Source organism: Lethenteron reissneri, chromosome 26 (assembly GCF_015708825.2).
Source record: "Lethenteron reissneri isolate LAM-NWPU_2019-01 chromosome 26, ASM1570882v1, whole genome shotgun sequence".
Classification (NCBI taxonomy): Eukaryota; Metazoa; Chordata; class Hyperoartia; order Petromyzontiformes; family Petromyzontidae; genus Lethenteron; species Lethenteron reissneri.
Window position 1 is genome coordinate 15,377,281 of NC_083804.1, and position 20,827 is coordinate 15,398,107.

Below are 20,827 nucleotides of genomic sequence, written 5' to 3' on the forward strand. Positions count from 1 at the left end.
GGGGGCCGGCGGGGCTCTTGAAACCCGAAACCTCGGACAAATTTGTCGATGCGTGGGAGGTGGTGGAGAAGGAGGGAGGGAAAGGGGGAAGTTTGGGTAGTGGCGGTTGAGAGATTGTGGTAGTTGGCAGGATGAGGGGTGGTTTTGCTGAAATGGTTTGAGGGGTAGTCGGGTGGTTAAGGGCAGTAGTGAATCCATGGGGTGGGGGAGGGGGGCGATTGCTCCCCCCAGTCCCCCTCCTGTGAGGCCCTGGAATTTTGGGGATAGAATAGAATTTGTTTGATTAATTCTAGGGTCCTATTTATAAAGGTTGAACATTTGGAACTGTCACTCTTTGGGAAGTTTTTAGAACCGCCCTCTGGTTGAGGGAATGTGGTGGCTGAGTGGATGGGTGGGTGGTTGAAGGGTAGTTTTGGTCGGGTGGCAGCGTTGGTTGGGCCGTTTAGAGGTTAGCGTAGTTGCTGTTGTGACACTTGTAAGCAACAAATACCCATGACTCATAAACCCATACCCATCTTTCAGACATAGCCACACCCGCCCCCACTGCAAGCGGGATGGTGAGGGGACCGTGCAAGTGACCCACCCCTGGGTTTGTATCTGATTCCGGGCAGTGTCCCGTGGGTAGGAGGCCCGGATAATATTTAATGAGCATTTGGGCGCTAATTGACGATGCGGGATCAATCAATGGGCTTCGATGTCCGCAAGGAATGTGTTTATTTCCAGCGCCGGGGGTGTTCTGGGATCTGAGCCAATGGTGGTGGAAATTCCGCATTACCACGTGGAGAATCATCGATTGATTCATCTTTTGATTTTGGATGTGTTTAATCGGAAATTACCTTCTGGCTCACTGACCATCACCCATCACCATGACTCAGTGGTCTTCACCCATTAACACCACCACTACCCATAGCCATCATTCAATACCATCACTCAATGCCCATCACTATTACCCCTCACCACCACCATTATCCAGTGCCCATTGGCATCATCACCCATCACCATATCACTCAATGTCGACCACCATCGCCCATAACATCACTCAACTGTCCACCACCATCACGCCATCACATCACCCATTCTCCTTACTCGCACACGCAGGAGGATCACGTGGTGGTGAGCACGCAGATGCTTGCATTGGACCTCCTCCCTCCACGCTGTTCCCTTTATTCTCTCTCCACCCCGAGCCGAGACCAACTTAGAAACGCGACGCATGGACCAAGCCACCTTTTGCTTGAGCATTAGAAAAAATAATCTAATTAATTAGTCCTTTAAATATGATAATTATGGCTCTTAAACCCGCGCAAGGTTCAGCGTCTTGGAGCCGCGACGCACACGTGACGCTTCGACGCAAGCGATTAAACAAAACAACAACAAAAAACCCACAGTTTTACTCGGAAACAACCGAGCGAGTTGAATCCGTCTCTCGCCATTGGAATAAGAAGCGTTGCCAACTCCCGAGATGAGGAAAGTCGCCCCCTATAACAACCTAAAAAAGGCGCTAGATGTCGCTGTAGATATAGCTTGTAAAGTCGTTAAATCAGCCACTGAGACAACTTACCGGAGTTATTACACACAGTCGACTGATACATAGCCGTAGCCGTTCAGAAATCTGAAACAATGCATTTGCATGAGAAAGTCGTTAAAAATGTGTCGCTAGACCCAATTTGATCAAAACAAATTCTGCCACTCGACAAACCCAATAAGTCGCAGCCGAGAAACAGCGACCAAATAAATAGCTGAGTTTGGCAACACGTGCGTGGGAAGGCGCCCGGTGTCTCGCGCGGAACGGTGGCGCGCGAAACGCGGCGCGACGACTCTTCCGTGGGACACTCGCTCGGTTAATCGCCTTGATTTAACCAAAATCGCTTCGCGTGGACCAGGTTTATAAAGGCTCAGTGGCCGATTGGTTTTTAAACACCCCCCCCCCCTAAAGTGACGGATTCACTCTGAAATTGTTACACTTTCACAAACGACAAGAGTAATGGAATCAAATTCCGCTATATGTGTTTACCGCAACTCGGACACAGAACATTAGGACGCAAGACGCGTGCGGATTCATCTGGAAGCGAGTTTCCCTGCTGATAAATCAACCGCATGGGGGTGGGGGTGGTTAGGGAGCTGTCGTTACACACAGCTATAATACACAGCAGATAGACCGGACAGCTGTACGCACGGCAGAGAGACCAAACAGTTGTGCGTACAACAGACAGCCCACGCAGCTGTACGAACAACAGACAGAGCAGACTGCTGTACACACAGCACATAAACCACAGCTGTATGCGCAACAGCAGACCAGAGAGCTGTACACACGGCTGACAGACTAGACAGGGGTACACACAGCAGACAACGAGCTGTACACTAAGCAGATACTCTGTACAAAAAGCAGGCGCTGCTCGTAAAATAAGGAGACAGCTGTTGTTACTCAAATTTCGAGCAAATTGTACAGGGAGGCAATGAATCTGATCACGTGGTCACGATCAGCTAAACATAATAAATGCTAAATGAAACCCCTGATTCCAAAGCCTCAGTGTCCGGTTACATAAAACGCGAGTAATCCCTTCCACCCAGTAACATATATTGCTTTAAGTGTCAACTACACAAAGTGAGAATTACCCTTAAGTTATTTATGCAACCGGCCACTTTTATTTATGTAAAAAAAAATCCAGCTTTCTGGGTTTGTAGTTTGAAACCCAGACGACACCGACACAGCAGCAGAGAAACTCACTCCCGGACTCAAACGCGGCTCAGTGTTCCGAGGCCTTATGGGCAACAGCTCACGAGCTGGCACTGGCACCGGCACATTTAATAATGGACAGTAGCTCTTTGCACAAAACGGGCAGCCGCTTCTGGGGCTGTGCCCAACAAGGAATAGGGTCAGTGTCGGCGCGTGGCTCCAGTCTGTGGCGATCCTAGAGGATTTGGGGGGGGGGCGGGGTAGGGGGACGCTCCATGCCCCCTAATAAACAGCAATGCCCCCCCACTAACCACTCTGTGCCCCGAATTAAGAGGTAGCTCCTCGAGGTGGCTGGGGAGGCACTCAAGTTCAAATTGACAAATTAAAGAGGGCATCATCATCACGGCCACTGATGCTACCACTCCTTTCGCCATCGTTTCCTTCTGCCGCATCCCGCAGCGGGAGTGCAGGCAGCACGTGACCTCCAAAGTCTGCTCTCGCAATCTCACGCCACTTGCGGAGTTCTACACCGAGACTGTGGATATAGTTGCCTCTCCACACCCAAATCAATTCCGCCGTCCAGACTCTCCACTTGTTCCCTCTTGTTCGCTGGATACCAGAATCAACACTGGTGCGCCCTGGCTTTTCAAGTTTCGGATGCCGCGAGGTGTAGGTAGATTCATTGATGAGTGGATTGACACAAGGATCGAGTGATAGGTGATGAATAGGTGGATGACGAGATGCTGGAGTGTTGGGCTCTCACCAAGACCGCCGCGCTCTCACGTCTTGCGGAGAAAGCGCTGATGATGAAGCCACTGACAGCGCATTCCAGTGACTCCATGAACCCACCTGCACGTGCTGACACCTGATAGTGGGAAAACCGAGATGGAGATTGCAGCCTCCTTAACCTGGAGTCACAAGCCGACAGTTGATCGGGTCTGGTTGGGTAGGGTCATATAGGTCACATCAGGTTTGGGGGGGTCGGGTCAGGTCATATAATGTCGGGTAATATCATGACCGACACAGCTTGGGGAGGCGTTCATTCAGCAGTGGATTGACATCGGACTTTGAATGAAAGATGAATTAATGAAGGACAGGTCGGGTCGAATCGCGGAGGCGTGATGACAACCATGAGCGTAGGTCGCGACGCTATTGCTTCAGAAGAGAGAAGTCAGAAGAGGTGATAAAAGAGAGGTCAGGAGAGGGTCATGGTGTGAGGAGGTGAGAGAATAGTGGAGGAGAGGTAACGAAGTGAAGAATGAGGTGGGTGGAAGTAAGATGAGAGGCGTGAAGTGAGGAGGTAAGTTGAACTAAGAGCAGATGTCAGAGTGGCAAGAAGGAGAGAGGAGGTGTGAGGAGTGGTTTAGGAAACGCGCGGTGATTGGCTAGGGAATCTGTTACAAAACGACACTGCGCTCTGCTGGTAGACACGTGACCCATTCGCTCACCTGGCGTGGAGAGTTTTTCAGGTGTAATTAAGTAAATAAATAAATCGGTATACAAATAAATACATAAATAAATGTAAAAACTAATACAAAAAATACACGGTACAAATATAAATAAAATACTATTATGTTTCGCGCGCAGAGAGGTTTGGGAAATAAATTCTCTGAACACGTGACCACAGCTGTCCCCACTTTGACACCTGGAGGAGGTGAGGGGGGCTACATCACTTTGGGTCCCGAGACAATAGACATCCGCGGAAGTCACCTTCACACAAACAAAGTTACGCTCGCTCGATTGTTTATGCGTTGACACAGATCTGCGGCTGTGGTTGTAGCTATATATATACGGCTGTAAATTCAAAGTTGTTGCGCTATGGAGTAGCGAGAGGCGGAACTTCCGCGGAATTTAGCTGCTGCACCTGAATTTACAGCGGTGGCGAAAGTCAGACACAGAGCGGAGAACATCATCGAATTCATCCTACATCTCTCTACGTAAATATCTCTACACATCACTTCGTATAAGCACCTAGGCACACCTGGGCACAGTTTGGCACACCTCGCCCCCTCATCTGGATTCGAACCGAGTGACACCTCCCTGTGAGGACGCGGATTCTGAACCCGTCGCCCCGTTATTTTTAGCAGCGCGTTTTATTATTGTGATCATCATCATCGCCACTGTGGTTGAACTGCTCTCCGCACCCCCGCCCCAGTCATGGGAATGTGGAATTTACTCCCCTCTCCCTCCCTCCTCCCCTAGGCAAGACGGACCGTGGTCACGAGTGGAACACGGGTGTGAAGTAAGGCATTCATTCATACGAGTGTCGCTTAATGGCACTGAGAGACGCGGCTCGCTGCGAGCGGCCCCGCGGGAGAGGGGGGGGGGAAGGTATGGGGGGGGGGCATTGGGGTGGGGAAGTGAAGGGGGGAGACCACCCTAGAGGGGGTAGGGGCAGACAGGGATCCAGGTGCACACGGGATGACCCAGGTGTACACTGGGACGCGGCGCGTGGGCCGTCTCAAATGGCCATGACGTCTTCATTGAGGTCGCTTTATACACGTGTTCTGGGTTTATTTTATTTACGTTTGTATGTATGTTTGTATCGATGTGTGTATGTATGTACGTGTGTTGTATGTATGTACGTGTGTCTTGTGTTAGTGCGCGCATCTCTATTTGTGAATATATCTATGAGTGTGTGCGAATGTCAGTACGTGTGTGCGTCGTTAAGTACCTATGTGTGTTCTGTGTACGTGTTCTTTAATTTGTGTTTATTGTCGCTATGTACCTGTACGTATTTAGTATATCCGTGTGATCCTGAAGTGTGTATATGCGTGTTGTACGTATGTATTATATGTGTGTGATTTGTACAGTATATGTTTATATATGTGTGCATCTCTATGTCTGTGTGTGGGTGATGTGTATATACCTATTTGTGTGTGTAGCTATGTATATGTAGCTATGTGTGGGGCCACTGCCCACGTGCACCTTTTAAAACATTTTCTTTCAACAAACATCACAACATTAAACACTGAAATCTGGTCCCTGACCCATTCCCCCAGCACCATCACCAGCAACGGCTGCTTCGCCATCATCACTACCATCATCACTACCATCATCATCATGACCACCATCATGATCGTAAACACGACTACTACCAACAAAATCGTGACCACCATCGTAATCATCACCATTATCAACATCATATTCTTCAGCGCCATCATCATTATCACCACCGCCAGTTCATTATCATGACTGACATCAGTGAGCATGACAACTATCACTGCCAGTCCAGTATCTTGACAACCCTCTACATCATTGAGACACTACCGCTAACAATTATTACCATCAATACCACTAGTTCCTCATCGTGAATTTGATCACCACCATCTCCGCCACTTCATCCTTGTTACCTTCGTCTACATAAGCCACCACCATCACCACCATCTTCGCCTAGTGTGTCATTGTAGCTTTCATCATCACCACCATCATTATCATAATTACGATCACCTTGATCGTTGCCAGTTTCCTATCATGGCCTCCATCACCAGCATCACGCCATCGTGGGAACGTCCTGGGCGCCCCTCACCCCCACCCCACGTTCCTTGCCGCCCACCACCCCACGCTCACACGGGCGTAGTTCGTCGGTTCGCGAGCGGCAGCGTCGAGTCGTCAAAGTCGTCCTTGCTCGAGAACGCGTGGGGCTGCAGGAAGGGCCCGGGTGGTCCACGAACAGAATTGTAGGCGGAGGCTGACGACACATCGCGGCCTGGCGTGGCCTGCAGCGCGTACATGGGGATGATGTCCGTGACGGCCATTGGCATGGGAGGTCCCACCTGCGTCAACCTCGGTGCCCCCAAGGGCAGTAGCTGCTGCTGTTGGTGCTGCTGCTGTTGGTGCTGGAGCGACTGCGGAGGGAGGAGGCCTGGCGAGGCGTCGCGGGAGCGAGCGGGGTCGCTTGAGCGCGACGAGGATCGCGAGCGGCGGCGGTAGCGCGCCCGGTACGTGGAGTAGGGCCCCGGGGCTGGCACGGGCCGCTTGAGGTGCTGCAGCTGGTGCGGCCGGGCCCGTGCACGGGCCACCCGCGTCTTGTCGATGTACACGTGGACGGCAACGACACCCACCACCTCGGCGAGCACAAAGGAGAGCGCGCCGAAGTAGAAGGACCAGCCGTACTGGTAGCTGCTCTTCTTGGAGTCACTCTGCGCCGGGTCGTACGAGTTGCTCGAGATGTACACGATGATGCCGATGATGTTGCTCAGGCCTGGGAAAGGCGCGGGAGAGACACGCCGGAGGGGTGAAATATTTTCCAAGGACACCCCAACCACCTGGACTTCCCTCCGCCCCTACAAGCACCAGGAGGTGGTTGAGGAAACATTTTCTGGAGCTCAGCCAAGGACAGCTACCAGCTTCAGCACAATGAAGCCCTAATTAAGGCCGCATTATTTACAAATAAATGTGTTGAGGTTTTGTTTATTAATTGTGCCTATGCAGAGAGTAAACTAAGCATTTGGTGATGCTGCTGCTGCACTGGTGCACAAAGCAGAATGAACAAAAATACACACTCGTCAACAACACTGGCCATAGAATATAAAAAGACAATAGGTAATCAGCAACGTTTCGGGTAATGGCCCTTCTTGTGCTGTGAAGAAGGGTCATTGCCTGAAACGTTGCCGAATATATGAAAATACACGCATACATTTAGTTTTCTGCAAAGGCCCACAGTGTTGTTGACGAGCGTGTTGGAGATTTAAGTGGGCAGTGTGGTGTTAGTGCTCGAGTTTGAGAGCCGGAGCTGGCGGTGCTCACCCGCGGACACGCAGAAGATGCCGGCGCCCAGCAGGATGTTGTGCTTGCGCTTGTAGAGTTCACTCGCTGCCACCGAGACGCCGCCGAACAGCAGCAGCGTCGCGCTCAGGATGGGGAACGCGCTGGACGCTCGCACCACGCCTATAACAACGACGACAACAACAACAAAACCGCCATTCACTGTTAAGTGGCAGTGATGTCATCGTGGCGTTTGTGCCATGCTAGGTACACTTTGAAATCAGGTGAAGTATAAAAGGCCCGCTGGCAGGAGGTCACGGAACAGACCCATGGGTTTTCTGCCTGAGGTGACTGGCAGATTGCACCAACTGTGGTCCCTACTGTGCCAACTGTCTGCGTTTTAGCCACCCGGCGCTTCTGCTCATTGTTGTGAGCATCACTCTCCGTTGTTGCCGGAGGGCGACTGCCACAAACTCCCAAGGAAGTGCCCGTCACGAACCTCCTCCACAAAGGATCGATCTTGACAACGCTGGTACCAAACATACATATGTAAAAACAAGACAATTCTTCCTGGCAGTCGCCCCCCAGCAACGAAGGTGCCAGCATACGCTCGGTCGCCTTTGTCTCCCCAGTGTTGATTGTTCTCACACCGCACCAGGTACTCGCTTATGGCTGAGTCGATCTTGGGGAGACCCAGGACCGGTTGAAATATTCGTCACATGATTAGTGGTCGTGAGCAGGAATAGAACTCAGGGCGCCAGGTTCGGAGTGCAGTGTGCTAACTACTGCACTTCCAATCCCCACGCAGAAACACACACACAGATCCCTCTTACAGCCTACATAGCCAGGCGGGGTGTGCCAGGTCTGTATGTGTATAAGAATGGCCAAGTGTACCCAGATGTGTATACGAATGTTCAGGTGTACAGGTTTGTACGTGTAAAAGATAGCGCAGGTGTGCCAAGGTGTCGCCAGGTGTGTATGTGTATTAGATTGTCCAGGTGTGCCCAGGTATGCATGTGTATACGAATGGCAAGGTGTGCCTAGATGTGGTTGTGTATAACATTGCCAAGGTGTGCCCAAGTGTGTATGTGTATAAGATCGCCTAGGTGTGTCCAGGTGTGCCCAGGTGTGCCCAGGTGAGTTTGGGTAAAAATCGTCCAGGTGTGTATGTGTATAAGATCGTCCAGGTGTGTATGTGTATAAGATGACCCAGGTGTGCCCAGGTGTGTAAGATCACTGATCACCCATGTGTGTATGTGTATCAGATCGCCCAGGTATGCCCAGATGTGTATGTGTATAGATCACCCAGGTGTGCCCAGGTGTGTATGTGTATCAGATCACCCAGGTGTGTCCAGGTGTGTATGTGTATAAGATCGCCCAGGTGTGCCCAGGTGTGTATGGATATAATATCGTCCAGGTATGCATGTGTATAAGATCACACAGGTGTGCCCAGATGTGTATGTGTATAGATCACCCAAGTGTGCCCAGGTGTGTATGTGTATCGGATCACCCAGGTGTGTCCAGGTGTGTATGTGTATAAGATCGCCCAGGTGTGCCCAGGTGTGTATGGGTATAAGATCGTCCAGGTATGCATGTGTATAAGATCACACAGGTGTGCCCAGAAGTGTATGTGTATAGATCACCCAAGTGTGCCCAGGTGTGTATGTGTATCGGATCACCCAGGTGTGTCCAGGTGTGTATGTGTATAAGATCGCCCAGGTGTACCCAGGTGTGTATGGGTATAAGATCGTCCAGGTATGCATGTGTATAAGATCACACAGGTGTGCCCAGGTGTGTATGTGTATCGGATCACCCAGGTATGCCCAGGTGTGTATGTGTATCAGATCACTCAGGTATGCCCAGGTGTGTATGTGTATAAGATTGCCCAGATGTGTATGTGTATAAGATCACCCAGGTGTGCCCAGATGTGTATGTGTATAAGATCACCCAGGTGTGCCCAGATGTGTATGTGTACCGGATCACCCAGGTATGCCCAGGTGTGTATGTGTATCAGATCACCCAGGTATGCCCAGGTGTGTATGTGTATAAGATCACCGATCACACAGGTGTGTATGTGTATCAGATCACCCAGGTATGCCCAGGTGTGTATGTGTATAAGATCACCCAGGTGTGCCCAGGTGTGTATGTGTACCGGATCACCCAGGTATGCCCAGGTGTGTATGTGTATCAGATCACCCAGGTATACCCAGGTGGTATGTGTATAAGATCACCGATCACACAGGTGTGTATGTGTATAAGATCACCCAGGTGTGCCCAGGTGTGTATGTGTATCGGATCACCCAGGTGTGCCCAGGTATGCACAGGTGTGTATGTGTATAAGATCGCCCAGGTATCCCAGGTGTGTATGTGTATAAGATCGCCTAGGTATACCCAAGTGTGTATGGGTATAAGATCGTCCAGGTATGTATGTGTATATGATCACCCAGGTGTACTCAGGTGTGTATGTGTATAGGATCACCCAGGTGTGTATGTATATAAGATCACCGATCAACCAGGTGTGTATGTGTGTGTGTGCGTTCTCTCACGCAGCAGGTACTCCGCGCTGCCCTTCTCATAGTCCTGGTCGTCGGGGAAGTAGTCAATCTTCTTGCAAGCGCCCTTCAGCTCCCCTGGGGGATAGAGCAAGAGACAGCACAGGCCATGTCACAACTCTTTGCAACATCAGCAACAGCAGCTGCAACAGTCAGAGTGATACTCGGCAGGAGCAGAAGTGGCGATAACAGCAGTAGCAGCAACAATAACAGCCCAAGCTGTAACAGCAGCAGCGCCATTGCCACCTATAGCAGAAAAAACACTGAAATTATCATCTTCATCATCGTCAATACTGAAAACAGTGAGTCATTTACCTCATCAATAACATCAACGTTGAGTTTACCTCATAATTTGCCACAAACCATTAACATCAACAATTTAGTTTACCTCATTATTTACCATCATTAACATAATCACCGCAATTAAAATCATCAATAACGTCTGTCATTGGCACAGAGACACTGCATTTACCATAATCAGTAACATGAACACTGAGTTTACCTCACCATTTACCATCATCAACACTGAGTTTACCTCAGCATTCACCACCATCATTAACATCAATACTGAGTTTACCTCAGCATTCACCATTATTAACATCAACACTGAGTTTACCTCAGCATTTACCACCATCATTAACATCAATACTGAGTTTACCTCAGCATTTACCACCATCATTAACATCAATACTGAGTTTACCTCAGTATTTACCATCATCAACACTGAGTTTACCTCAGCATTTACCATCATTAATATAAATACTGAGTTTACCTCAGCATTTACCATCATCAACACTGAGTTTACCTCAGCATTTATCATCATCAACACTGAGTTTACCTCAGCATTTATCATCATTAACATCAATACTGAGTTTACCTCAGTATTTACCATCATCAACACTGAGTTTACCTCAGTATTTACCATCATCAACACTGAGTTTACCTCAGCATTTACCATCATTAATATAAATACTGAGTTTACCTCAGCATTTACCATCATCAACACTGAGTTTACCTCAGCATTTACCATCAACAATGAGTTTACCTCAGCATTTACCATCATTAACATCAACACTGAGTTTACCTCATCATTAACATAAATACTGAGTTTACCTCAGCATTTACCATCATTAACATAAATACTGAGTTTACCTCAGCATTTACCATCATTAACATAAATACTGAGTTTACCTCAGCATTTACCATCATTAACATAAATACTGAGTTTACCTCAGCATTTACCATCATCAATACTGAGTTTACCTCAGCATTTATCATCATCAACACTGAGTTTACCTCAGCATTTACCATCATTAACATCAATACTGAGTTTACCTCAGCATTTACTATCATTAACATCAATACTGAGTTTACCTCAGCATTTACCATAACATCAGCACTAAGTTTACTTTAGCATTAACCATCAGCACCATCGTTATTAACAAACATTGCATATGCATCGTGTTGCTTGAACGATTGCTATTGGAAAGCATTGACAAACGAGGCGCATATCGATTGGCTGATGGGCATAACGTTGTGTTCAAGGTGCGCCGTGACGACCCATTGTCAAATTACATTTCTTTATGCCTCGTGTACTTTGAAACAAAGATCACTGCCCGAAACGTCGCCCATTGACCCCACTGTGTAATTGAACATGTGTTCAGTTTTTTGTTGTTGTTAGATGTGTACTTGTGCGCCACTGGCAGCAGCAGTAGCAGCAGCATTGCCGCATCAATTGTTTAACTGCAATTTACTTCATTGTGGCTCCTGGGCTATGGCGTCACCGGACGTGCTTCATTCGCGGTGACGTCATCCGCGTGATTCATCGGCGATGACGTCACCGCGTTTAATGCTAGCCGCGATGACGCCACGCATTGTGACCCACCTCTTCTCCCTCACTTCGTGATGACGTCACACGTCTGGTGGGGTGGGTTGGAGGTGGTGGGGGGGGGGTGTTGAGGCGCTGTCCACGCGCGCCGGTGCTGAAGGGCGGCCCGGAGCGAACAGAGACCGGGCGATGTCCGTTATTTAACCAGGCAAGGAAGGACCCTTTGAGATTAATTAGCCGCTGTGATTTACGTCCTTTGTTTAAGCCACGTGAGAGCGAGCCCATTGAGAAATCGCTATCGCGTGCGATTCGCGTGCGTTAGGTCTTTATTAAAATCCGTGCGAGCCATTGTCCGTCGCGATTGACGCCCTTCAACTTGCTGTAGGCGAGAGACTCGGAGTTTATTATTTCAGCTGGTTAAGGCCCATTGAGCTAAGCGGCTCTTTTACAAGGACGACCGCAGCCCCTAGAGAGACCGCTGCGATTAACTGCTTCCTTTGTGCTGACATCTTTATTTAGCAAAATGCAAGCTCGTTTTGAGATTATCCCGTGCGATTTGAGTCACGTATTTAAGCGTTCCAAAAAAAATCCCATTCTATCGTGATCGATGCCATTTATTTTACCAACCGAGATTCAATGCCTCTTTCCTGTGGCTTGACGTTGACATAATTTAAGTAGGCGAGTTTTTCATTGAGATATGAATCGCCTTTGGTATTGACTCCATCTATTTAACAAAGTGAGAGCTCGTTGAAATTGAACGAATCTTGTTATTCAGTTTGAGAGTCGTTTAAAATGCATTATCGCTGTAACGGGAGACCAGGATCCCACGTCCACAGAGACTCGCGTGCTAATTTCATTTTGATGTTGGATTTTTTTTAATATATAATTTTCACCGATGACACCCGCAGCCTACAACGGTATTCTCTTGCTGATGGCGATGTCATAGGGTATGCACATTATCTTTCCCGCAACAGTAAGGGGCAATACATTACACCATGCACACGCACTACTTTAGCCAATGGCGAGTGCAGTGAATGTCAAATCGTAGTCGAAATCGCTCAACAAACGCAAATCAGTGGCCGTGAATCCCGGCACTGTAATGTGGACAGTCACGCACCCGCGCCATGGGGCTAAGCGCAAATTTCGATCCTTCCACTGCCTCTTGGGTAGTCGGGAGTGAGATGGAGATCAGCACGGTGAAAGGGAATGGGGAGAGATGGCGAAAGAGAGGTGGAGAGAAAGAAAGGAGAGAGTCTGGAAGGAGAGAAGAGACAGTGGTTGAGGGGGGGGGAGAGTAGAGGAGATGGATGGAGACAGAGGATGAGAGATGGAGAGAGTCGGAGATGGGGAAATAAGTGAGAGATGCAGCGAGATACACAGTGGAGAGGGGATGAGAGATGGAGTAACACACGCAGAGGAGGAGTTTAAGAGAGGCTGGGAGGGAGGGAGGTAGTGTAATGAGAGATGGAGCGACAGACACACGGGGAGAGGTATGGGCGATGAATAAACACACAGATGTCAGGGAGATGGAGAGAGACACAGAGCTGGGGTGAGAGAGAGGAAGGAGATGGAGTGAGAGGCGCAGACGAGAGGGGGAGGGAGGCAAAAGCCAGCCATGTCCCCTCCCTCCCTAACAAAGCGCGTGCCCGCGACGCCCGTGAAAGCGCCCAACGCCCCCGCCATCTTGTTGTGCACGCGCATCTCTCCCGCGACCCCCAGGGGGTCCTAACCCCCTTCGCCCCCCCCCTTCGCCCTTGTCCTCCACCCCTTTTTACCCCACCCCTCAAAACAACAACAATATCAACCGAGCATCCTTTATTTCTCCATAAAGGCCTCACTGAGTCTCAAAAGGTAATTTTCAGGAGCGTCCCGCATAGGGCTGTGTCGCCAATTCCTGGTTGAGTGTGTATGATGAGGGCACACGAGTGACCGGAGAAACCCCCACGCGTGCTAGAGGAGAACGCTCGAAACGTCTGGACGAAGAGCCGGCAGTATAGACGCACCTTGGGATGGTTATTTTTTCGCCAATAAAACAGAAAGAGCAGCTTAGCATAGAGGTAGGAGCAAGGATAGAGATAGGGGTAAAGATATATGGATAGACATAGGGGTATGAAAATAGATGTGGCTAAAGATATAGGGGCATGAATAGAGATTTAGGTAGCGATAGAGATATGGGTAGGGATAGAGATAGGGGCAGGGATAGAGATATGAGTAGAGATTGTGCAGGGATAGGAGTCGCAATAAATATAGCGATAGGGATAGAGATCAGGGTAGGGATTGAAATACATACCGAAAGAACCAAAGAGTATGGATTCCTGCAGTCACGAAAGAGAGATAGTGGTAGGGAAAGCGTGAGACCGATGTGTGACGTTACAATCCCAAACCCCACCGTGAACTGGGTTCTAATCTCAGTTTTTATTCTATTGGTGACACAGCCGCCCCCCTCGCTCCCTTGCACGCCACCGCCTCCCCTCACCCGCCACAAACCCTCCCCTCACACCCCCCCCACCTCCCGAGCGCCTCGCACTCGCTTGACACAACAATGGACCTGAGATTTCACCGGTGCCGCCATCACCGCCTTCACGCAGGGACTGTGGGTCGCAGTGACCGGCCGCACCGGCCTAATAAACCCCAACACTCACCACAGCCACAACACTCACCACAACACTCACCACAGCCACAACACTCACCACAAAACTCACCACAGCCACCACACTCACCACAGCCACCACACTCACCACAACACTCACCACAGCCACCACACTCACCACAACATTCACCACAGCCACCACACTCACCACAACGCTCACCACAACGATCACCACGGCCACAACACTCACCACAGCCATCACACTCACCACAGCCACAACACTCACCACAACACTCACCACAGCCACCACACTCACCACAGCCACAGCACTGAAAACAGCCACACCACTCACCACAACGCTCACCACAGCCACAACACTCACTACAGCCACCACACTCACCACAACGCTCACCACACCACTCACCACAACACTCACCAAGGCCACAACACTCACTCCAGCCACAACACTCACTATAATTACAACACTCACCATAACCACAACACTGACTATAACCACAACACTCACCACTACCATAACTCACCACAGCCACAACACTCACTACAACGCTCACCACAGCCACAGCACTGAAAACAGCCACAGCACTGAAAACAGCCACACCACTCACCACAATTCTCACCACAACGCTCACCACGGCCACAACACTCACCATAACCAAAACACTCACCATAACCACAACACTCACCATAACCACAACACTCACCATTACCATAACACTCACCACAGCCACAACACTCACGGCAAAACTAACACCACAACCACACTACTCACCACAACCACAACACTCACGGCAAAACTAACACCACAACCACACTACTCACCACAACCACATCACAGCCTCAACACTGACCACACCATTCACCACAACCACAACACTCACCACAACCACAACGCTCAGTGCAGCCACAATCCTCACCACAACCACAAGACTCATCATATCCACAACACTCCTCAAAATATCTACCACAACGCTCACCACAACCGCGACACTCATCCCAACCACCCCTCTAACCTCACAAACTCACCCATACCTCAAGATTCACCAACTCACCCACACCTATAGCCTCACCAAAGCAACCACTCTTTTACCCTCACACACTCCCCTACACCTCGAGCCCCACCAACTCACCCACACCTTTACTCTCACCAACTCACCCATACCTCTAACCTTCACAAAATTACCCACCCAACTTGCCTCACCAACTCACACCATTCCACTAACCTCAACTCCCCCACACGTATAGCCTCACCAGTTTCAGTGGCTCCTCCAACCACCCAACTCAACTAGCCTCACTAACTTGTAAAAGCCTCATCAGGCTCAGCTACCCGACAGACGTCACAAGTCTCACCAACCCCCCCAGCCTCAACAAACACAAGTCTCACCAAGCCCCTCACCGGTCTCACACAACCCTGAGGATTGCGCCTACATTTCCATCATCGCCACCCTCACCATCCCGAAAGACCTCACCTATATATTTATTTTGCCTTACTACTCTCACTAAACCCTTCAATCCTCACACATCCCTCAGGATCGTACGAGCATTGCTAGCCTCACCAACCCACCATCGGCTCCACCATCCATCACCAGCCTCACCGCTCGCTCAAGATCTCACCAACATTTTGCCGCCGAATCAAACCTACCACCCCTCCTCAACCACCTCACCCGGGGCCATCACCAACAAACAACCCTTGCTCTCACCCCCCCCCCCCCACCGCGTACCTTCGAGGCAACACTTTCTCCAGAGGCCCGAGTGCGTGAGCACCTCCTGCATCTTCTTGCCTGTGTCATTGTCGCCGTTGTCCTTGCTGTGGCACAGGCCGCGCGCGTACAGCCAGTAGTCGGTGCCTACGGCGATCGTCATGAGACTGAAGGCGGCGAAGGCGCCCAGGGTCGCGAGCAGCATCCGCCCTCCGCGCTCACCCGCGCCCACTCCCATGCTGCTGCCGCATCCTCTACGGGGCCCCCGGTGGCCGGAGGAAGCGGGAACGGGGTGGGGGGGGGGGTTCTGTCTCCCTTGGGGAGGGGGGGGGCTGTCCCTCGGGGGGGGGGGTCTGCTGTCTGTGTCTTACTAGGTGTGTACTGCGCTGCCTGTCTATCTACTCGCGAGTCTGTGTATCCCCCGTCTCCTGTCTCACACACTCCTGGATTCTTCTCGAGTCTCTTATCCCTCTGTCCCTTACCTGCGTCTTTGTCTCTCGCTCTCTTGTCTCTGTGTTTGTGTCTCTCTGCGTCTCCGAAGCAGGATCAGCACTCTACGTTGTCTGCGTCAATATCTCCTTGCTTCTTTATCTCCCTTCTCGCTACAACGGCAGCGTCTCCCTCCTCTTTGCCTCTAGCCGAATGCGTCTTCTCCCCCATCAGCTGCATCAGCTGCAGCAGCTCTCCTTGACTCTCCGCGCCTCCATCAACAGCAGCTCCTTGTTCCTTCGCCGTGTGTCTCTACAGTAACCCTTCCGTCTGTCTCCGCGTCTCTCCCCCGTGTCTCACTCGCTGTTTCCCTGCTGGTATCTCTGTCTCTCTCTCTCGCCTTGTCTCTCCCGTCGTGTCTCTCTACAGCGGCTTCTGCACCACAATAAGCTCCCTGCACATCAGCGCTCTTCTCTCTCCTTCCCCCAATGACTTCTCATCCCTTCTACAGCGCCTCTGTCTTCCTCCATACCACCTCGCTCTCTGTGGCTCGATCTCTCTCCTCCTACAGCCTTCCCCAATGTCCTATCTACAGCATCCTTCTCTCCCTGCAATATCGTCTCCTTGTTTTTCACAGCATTTCGTAACCTCGTACCGTCTCTCTCTCGCCTCCCTATGGCACCGTTCTCTTCATTCCCACAGCGTCTCTCTTGACAGCTGCTGTCTCCATAGCGTGTCGCTCCTACAGCATATTCCTCTACAAAGCATCTCTCAATGTAGCAAGCATCTCCTTACAGCTGCCCTCTATAGCATCCGCATCCTAAATCATCACCGCACCTTCTCGCTCTGTCTCATCTCTCTCTCTCGAACAGCCACTCTCCCCCCCCATAGCATCACGCTCTATGCTATGTCTCTCTATAGCACGACGCTACACACATCACCTCTACAGCATCTTGCCCGACGGCAGCATCTCCCCCCGTTCCGCAGCTCTGCCCGCGTCTCCGCGTCTCGCGTCCCGGTTCCTCCTTTCCAGAATCTCACTCCCGATTCCATGAGCAGCCTCGGGGAGAGGGTGGGGGGACGTAGTGGGGGGAGGGGAGGGGGTTGGAGGGAGGGAGAGGAGGTGGGGAGAAAGGAGGGGGTGGGGGACGTCAAGGCGCGGCTGGCGGAGAGGAGGGGCTGGGTGCGAAATGTTCCGAGCCGAGATGGAGGGGAGGGTTTTTCTTTTGGAGAGGGGGGGGGGTCACTGGAGATAGGGGTCACGGGAGGGGGGGGGGCAACTGAGAGGATTTGGAGGGGGCCACTGAAATGAGAGCCCACACACGTGCAGCAAGACTTTCTACCCCTCTGCTTCTCTTCTCACTCTCCCTTCCCTCTGTCTCCCTTGCCTCTCCTCTGACTTTCTCCTCGCTCTCCCATCTCCCTCCCCTACCTCCCCTCTGACTCTGCTCTGCATTTACCTCCTCTTCTTGATCTATCTCCTCGCTGTCTCCTCTCTCCCCCTTGCCTCTCTCCTCTCACTCTCTCTATTTCCCATCTCCTCTACCAACGCTTTCTCCATCTTGGCTTTCTCCTCGCTCTCTGGTGGTGCAGGAGGTGTTGGAGAGGGCAATGCAGGTCCTGGGCCTCTCATAGGTCGACTCAACCTCAAATGAGTACCTGGTGTGATGTGTGAACATCGCCACTGGGGAGACAGAGGCGGCCGGACGTGGTGCTGGCCACCATACCCCCTTCGTGTGCCGTTCCGGCCTTCATTGGTGCGACTCGCTAACAGCACTTGCCCCAACAGTCTGTCTTTGATGTAGAGCAACAGTGATAATTATACCTTGAGGTGGATGAGCCAAATAATTGCGTCACGAGCGGCGGAGTGGCGCATGGCAGTTGATGATGCATCCTCCTCCGTGTTTGTGAATCAGGCATTGAGTTTCTACAGACGTTCCGCGGGTCTGTTCTGCCTGGTGGTGACCACAGTCTCCGCACACTGTCGGATAGTTTTTTTTTATCTCCATAATTAGTTTGTTTTATACGGTGTCATAAACGGATATCGCAGGCGAATGCAGGGATCATATGGGATAGACGGGGTTGCGTCGGGCATCGTAATAGGGAACGTATAGGGGATAGACAGGGGAACGTATAGGGGATAGACAGCGGGATGAGTAGGGGATAGAATGATGTGTGGGGGCTAGGGGTACAGGAGGTATAGGGCGTGTATAGTAAAAGAGTTTGGTTCTGAGTTGATAGGGGGGGGGGTCCGGGTTTGTGTCTGTAGTGGGGGGGGGGGGCATTGGCGCAAGAAGGTGGCATTATCTGGCTAACAGAAACCCCGAGTGCGCATGCGCCGAGCCTGGTTAATTAGACGCTGCTCGCGTGCATGCGGGACAAAGGGAGCGGCCGCTCCAAGAGGGGGGTGCGGGGAGGAGGAGGAGGAGAGAGCGCGTCAATGAGAGGGGAGGAGGCGGAGGGGATGTGGATGGATGTTGTTTGCAAAGCAAATCAAAGTCCACTTTGTTCCCCGCGCCCAAGAACGAAGGGTATCTAATAGAGGGCTGCAGGAGGGGAACAATATGCAATGAACTAAATAATACGGACGCAAGAGCCGCCATAGGAACGCGGAATGTCCAGTTGTTGCCTTGAGTGGCCAACGAAGATGAGCGCGGCCCCATTGCTCGTTTACGATGGGAGGCACAGGACTCTTGAGGATGGTTGTGTTGATAAATATAAATCTACATACGTCAGTTTGTATACTAATTTCAACCGGAGCTGTCCAGGGCTGAATTCCGGAAAATATTCCCCCGACTCTCGGTCCCCCTCCAGCCCTGTCTGAGCCCCCCCTCCACTCCGTACAGCAGTGGAACCCGGTCAAGGTCAAGAGGTCATCACGGGCAATATTTTTGATGTCGCCGCACCTCGCCATCGCTTCCTTCCACCTGCCAGACTCCACACGTCCAATGACCGCTCTCGTGGTATTATTGGCGTCATCTGTCTGTCATCATCAGCCGTGATCAATCCCCTCCCGGCTCTGCGATACGAGCAGTCCACCGACAGCACCTGCACGCGAGGTGCCGTTATCGCTCCACCTCGGATATGTTCCCATCACGTGTGGATGGCCACTCCTTTGTTCGTGTTGACCATCGGCCCTTGTAAGCGACGTGTCTTATTTTTGTTGAAAAAAATGTTTTACTAGGAAAGGCCCACTGAGATATTTTGCTCCTTTTCAAATGGACTCAAGCCAAGACCGACTTTTCTTATCGGGCTTACAATGATGTCGTTCACCTGCTCTGTACGTTCTCTAATCCGCGTCTTCCTTGGGTTTTTTTTCCATCTTCCTGTCTGTCTCTCAATGCGATTCCGCGAAATGCATCTCCCTCCTCCACGTGTCTTTACGCACTTTTCAGCGTTTGGCATCGCAGCTCACTCCGCACGGCAGGGGGTTTGCTCATGGGCGGAGTTTTCAGTAGTTCACAATGAAGAGCACAATTAATTAATTAAATGCACCCGCGATTCCTAATATGATGGACAAAGCGAACCCGCCCCCCCCAAATATAGAAGTTCAAACTCCGCCTATGGCCGTTTGCTCGTAGGGATCCGATAAGCTCAAGGGAACCACGGAATCACGAAAACAACGGAGATGCAACGAATATCATCTCGAATTCAGAGCCTGAAGAGACAATTGCCATGAAGCTAACGGATTAATGTCTCTCATCTGAACTCGATCTTGTCTTCAGCTTCTCTCTCGTCACACATTTCTCTTCGCTTGCACCTGTATTCAATCCACCGGTGTGTCATCTGTATACATATCGTAACTATCTCGTAACACCCTCGATATTTTGTCTACGTTACGCTCATCTCGCTGCATCTCTATCGCGAGTCGATATCTCTTCCGTCATCTCCTATCGGAGTGTATTCATTGAAATGGAGGGAGGGGGTGTGGGGGGAGGCGATCCCAGTGGAGTTTATACCGTGTACAGTATGGATGTGTGGTGTGCAGTGCGTGTGCAGTGTGCAATGTGTATCGTCGGGAGCGGTAGTGCTGCGGTTAGCGCGCTGCGCTATTCACCCGGCGGCCCGAGTTCGATTCTCGCTCACGGCCAACACCAGTGACGATTATCTGAACCGGTCCCCAGGTTGACTCAGCCTAAAATTACGACCTGGTGCTGGCCACCCACCCGTTAGTGTGCGGTGCCGGCCTTCATAGGTGCTTCCTAACAGCACTTGTCCCCAACAGTGTGTTCAGACTATAGACGATATCTTTGTCTTTGTGAATAGGGTGCAGTAGGTGTGAGATTCAGTGTGTCAAAGTTCAGTTCTATAATGTGCAGTGTGTAAGGT

The 20,827-nt window shown here is 50.9% G+C and overlaps 1 protein-coding gene across 1 annotated transcript; it reads right to left on the bottom strand.

Moving 5' to 3' along the window:
* Positions 1-1,035: 1,035 nt before the first annotated feature.
* Positions 1,036-17,568, bottom strand: LOC133348034 (voltage-dependent calcium channel gamma-2 subunit-like). The gene is made up of 4 exons (XM_061560856.1): positions 16,091-17,568; positions 9,928-10,011; positions 7,424-7,564; positions 1,036-6,878 (listed from the first exon to the last, which is right to left on the bottom strand). Exons 1-4 carry the CDS (start codon positions 16,305-16,307, stop codon positions 6,241-6,243), a joined length of 1,080 nt encoding a protein of 359 aa, XP_061416840.1. The 5' UTR covers positions 16,308-17,568; the 3' UTR covers positions 1,036-6,240.
* Positions 17,569-20,827: the final 3,259 nt, after the last annotated feature.